Source organism: Drosophila santomea, chromosome 2R, assembly GCF_016746245.2.
Source record: "Drosophila santomea strain STO CAGO 1482 chromosome 2R, Prin_Dsan_1.1, whole genome shotgun sequence".
NCBI lineage: Eukaryota > Metazoa > Arthropoda > Insecta > Diptera > Drosophilidae > Drosophila > Drosophila santomea.
Genome location: NC_053017.2, coordinates 9,178,092 through 9,180,986, shown reverse-complemented (window position 1 = coordinate 9,180,986; position 2,895 = coordinate 9,178,092). Strand labels below are relative to the sequence as shown.

The window sequence follows — 2,895 nt, the reverse complement described above, 5'->3', positions numbered from 1 at the left end:
TTAGCAAACTTCTCGAGTGACTTCTTCTTCCTCTTTGAAAGGCCTTAAATCACAAGTTTAACCTAATTAAATAATGTCAATTAGCATTGAGGTGTGTCAAAGGCTTTAAAACCATTAAAATAGTATTTATTCGAAATGTCAATAAATGATTTAATTTCATGTGCACAATAAATGCGAAGGTAACTTAATGATTCTACTCCGTCTGCTGCTACATTGCGATGTCAATCAAAGCGTTTTGGCATTGATAAATGGCTAATTAATGTGGCAATGAGCACATGAGGATGCTGCTGCTGCTATCTAAGGGGCATCAGGTGAACTGGAGGTGGCACTGGCACTCCGCAGGACCCTCAGGCGCGAGTACACGATGTCCCAGTCGACGAAGGCGCCCAGGATGTGGCGCACATTGCGGTCCGTGTCGTCGTAACCGGTCCGTCCGTGGACCAGGCGCAAATTGTCGAACGTGAGCACGTCGCCGGGCGTGGTCTTGAATCTGCACGAGTGCTCGTGGGCCAGGCCCACGAAGGTGGCCATCGCCTCGTACCAGGGACGCACCTGCTCCACCGGCACGCTGAAGTGGCTGTCGCGCTGCGGAATGCTGTGGTTGATGCGCACACACCTGCCCTCCGCGTCCAAGCTGCAAGAGATCGGGTCGAAATGTTAGCCTGCTTCTGCTGGGGCAACTATGCATGTTTCCCCCCAAAAAACTGGTTCCCTCCATCTGAAAACATTTGAAATATTTGCCTAGATAACGGAAGCATTGCAAGTTGCGTGAAAACTAGATTTTAGCAGTTCGAGAAAATGCTGGGAATATTTTAAAACAAAATATTTAAAGTTATTTTAAAGCATGCAAAGAATTTTCAATTACTATTTCCTTAAAATTAATTTAGTTTTCAGTAATTATTTTTCGTAAATTTAATAAATTCAAGGTATACACTTAGAGGTCTTAAACTGAATTCTGCCAGCAGTTTTTGTAAACGCGGCTACAAATATATTCATAAATCGGAACCGATTAAAAGAAACTCATTTACCGATCCCTCATTCAAAGTCTACTCACTTGATGACCGGTGCCCTCCAGATGTTGTGGAAGTGCAGGTCGCCGTCGCTACCGATGTCCGCCCAATCCACGGGCGTCTGGCAGAGAATGCGGAACTGCTCCGGATAGCGTTCCCGCATCACCTCGGCCACATAGAAGGCATCGGCCAGCAGATTGACCCCACCGGGCGAGGCGGACTGTTCCAGGGTGTGCAGCATGGTCACTCCGGGCAGGTACTCGAAGTAGGGCATGTCCGTGTGGAGCGGGAGGGGTGCGGCCAAGTAGGCGTAGTTACTGGCGCCAGGCTGAGCCCGAACACTGAACTCCTCTCCATAGGTGGTGCGCCGCATGAAGCCCACCCGGTTGGACAACCTGCGAAGGACGTCCATGTCCAGGGGCGCTTCCTTGACCAAGGCTACTCCGAAAACCGCCAGGTGGTGGAGCCATTGCTGCAGCGCCGAGTCACAAGTGATCAGTTCCCGGTAGTAGAACATCTGGCGTATGTGTTCAAAGTCCAGACCGCTCCACAACTTCTGCTCCGGGCGGTAAAAGTCGCGCAGGTATCGCTGGCGGTTCGCCGATGAGAAGTCCCGCTCCCTCAGCCAACTGAACGGATACTGGGAGGCATGTCCATCGGACCACTCCACACACAGGACCTCCTGGTCCAGGTCCACGCTCTGCCGCAGGACGCGCACACTGGTGTCCAGGTGGTTCCACAGCTGGGGCAACCTACTCAGCGTCTGTGGCAGATAGCACTCCTTGCAGCGGCAATTGTCACGCAGCCAAATGTCCGGGAACTGCATGTCCTGGCGGTCAGGATCCGGAACCTGGACCAGTCTCGGCTGATCCTGCTCCTGCGGCGAAGCCAACTTGGACGACCGGCAGGACAGATCTCGGCGGTCCGCTTGGAACATCTTGAGCAACCTACCACTATGTCTTCCGATTGCGGAATGATTTGCCTACTGGGCGGTGAACAAAAAGCCACATGCTCAGGGGTACGTGGTTAAAATTAGGGAGCTTATTAATTATCGCGTGATGTTTACATCTTGAGCTACACTTTAAAAATTTAAACGAAGACCCAAGTGATTCCAGTCTTATCAGAAAAAAAAGTCTTTTCTCAGCTTACTAAAAATATAATAATAATATTATTATTTAAACTGCCTAACAATTTGCTGAGAAAAAGTATTCTAATGGCAAAGAATGCGAGTTGTGGGGCTTTTCTTACTTCAAAAATATATTTTAAACCTCTCATTAATTTTATCATCAAATATTGTTTCTTTTAACGTATTTTTTTATAAATAACAAATATTACTCTACAGAAACAAATTTCTTCGAAAAAAAAACAAAACTATATTTCCAAATATATTAACAAATATAATAGCATTTCAAGTCAATAGTTTGATATTTTGTACTGATTGCATAAATATAAAGACATCTTGGAGATCTATTTTTGTTTAAGTGTAGGGCCATCTAAAATATCCCTTATCAATCCTTTGTGAGCAGTGCAGATTGCTGGCGCAGCGATTTTTTCTTGTTTTTAGCTGGGCAATGGATTCTCCCCTTGCTTAAAGCCCCCGCCACTGGAGCTGTAAAATTAAAAATGCAAAATTAATTTCTGCATAAAACTGCTAACGCCAGCGATTTTGCATAATTGTTTGCCAACTGCAGTCGGGTGGGGTGAGGTGGTGCAGGACGGGATGGGGTGGTGGAAAAGCGCCATCTTCGACAGCCCTTTCATGGCGAAGCATAAGCCCACCCCTCGCACCACGACGCCCCTGGCCGCGGGAAGTGACGTCAATCATTGTTAGGCGCATTGATCACTTCATTCACGCCCACATGCCACACCCACGTCGATTGTCTCA

At 47.5% G+C, this 2,895-nt stretch overlaps 1 protein-coding gene across 1 annotated transcript; it reads right to left on the bottom strand.

Moving 5' to 3' along the window:
* Nucleotides 1-204: 204 nt before the first annotated feature.
* Nucleotides 205-2,083, bottom strand: LOC120445978 (gamma-butyrobetaine dioxygenase). The gene is made up of 2 exons (XM_039626710.1): nt 1,055-2,083; nt 205-634 (listed from the first exon to the last, which is right to left on the bottom strand). Exons 1-2 carry the CDS (start codon nt 1,945-1,947, stop codon nt 298-300), a joined length of 1,230 nt encoding a protein of 409 aa, XP_039482644.1. The 5' UTR covers nt 1,948-2,083; the 3' UTR covers nt 205-297.
* Between the last annotated feature and the right edge of the window lie 812 nt (nt 2,084-2,895).

Bases quoted from the DNA above. Each gene is read 5' to 3' on its own strand.
- LOC120445978 (XM_039626710.1), bottom strand. From the start codon at position 1,947: ATGTTCCAAGCGGACCGCCGAGATCTGTCCTGCCGGTCGTCCAAGTTG. The intron at 635-1,054 runs GTGAGTAGACTT...GATCTCTTGCAG, and splicing joins TGGAGGGCACCGGTCATCAA to CTTGGACGCGGAGGGCAGGT.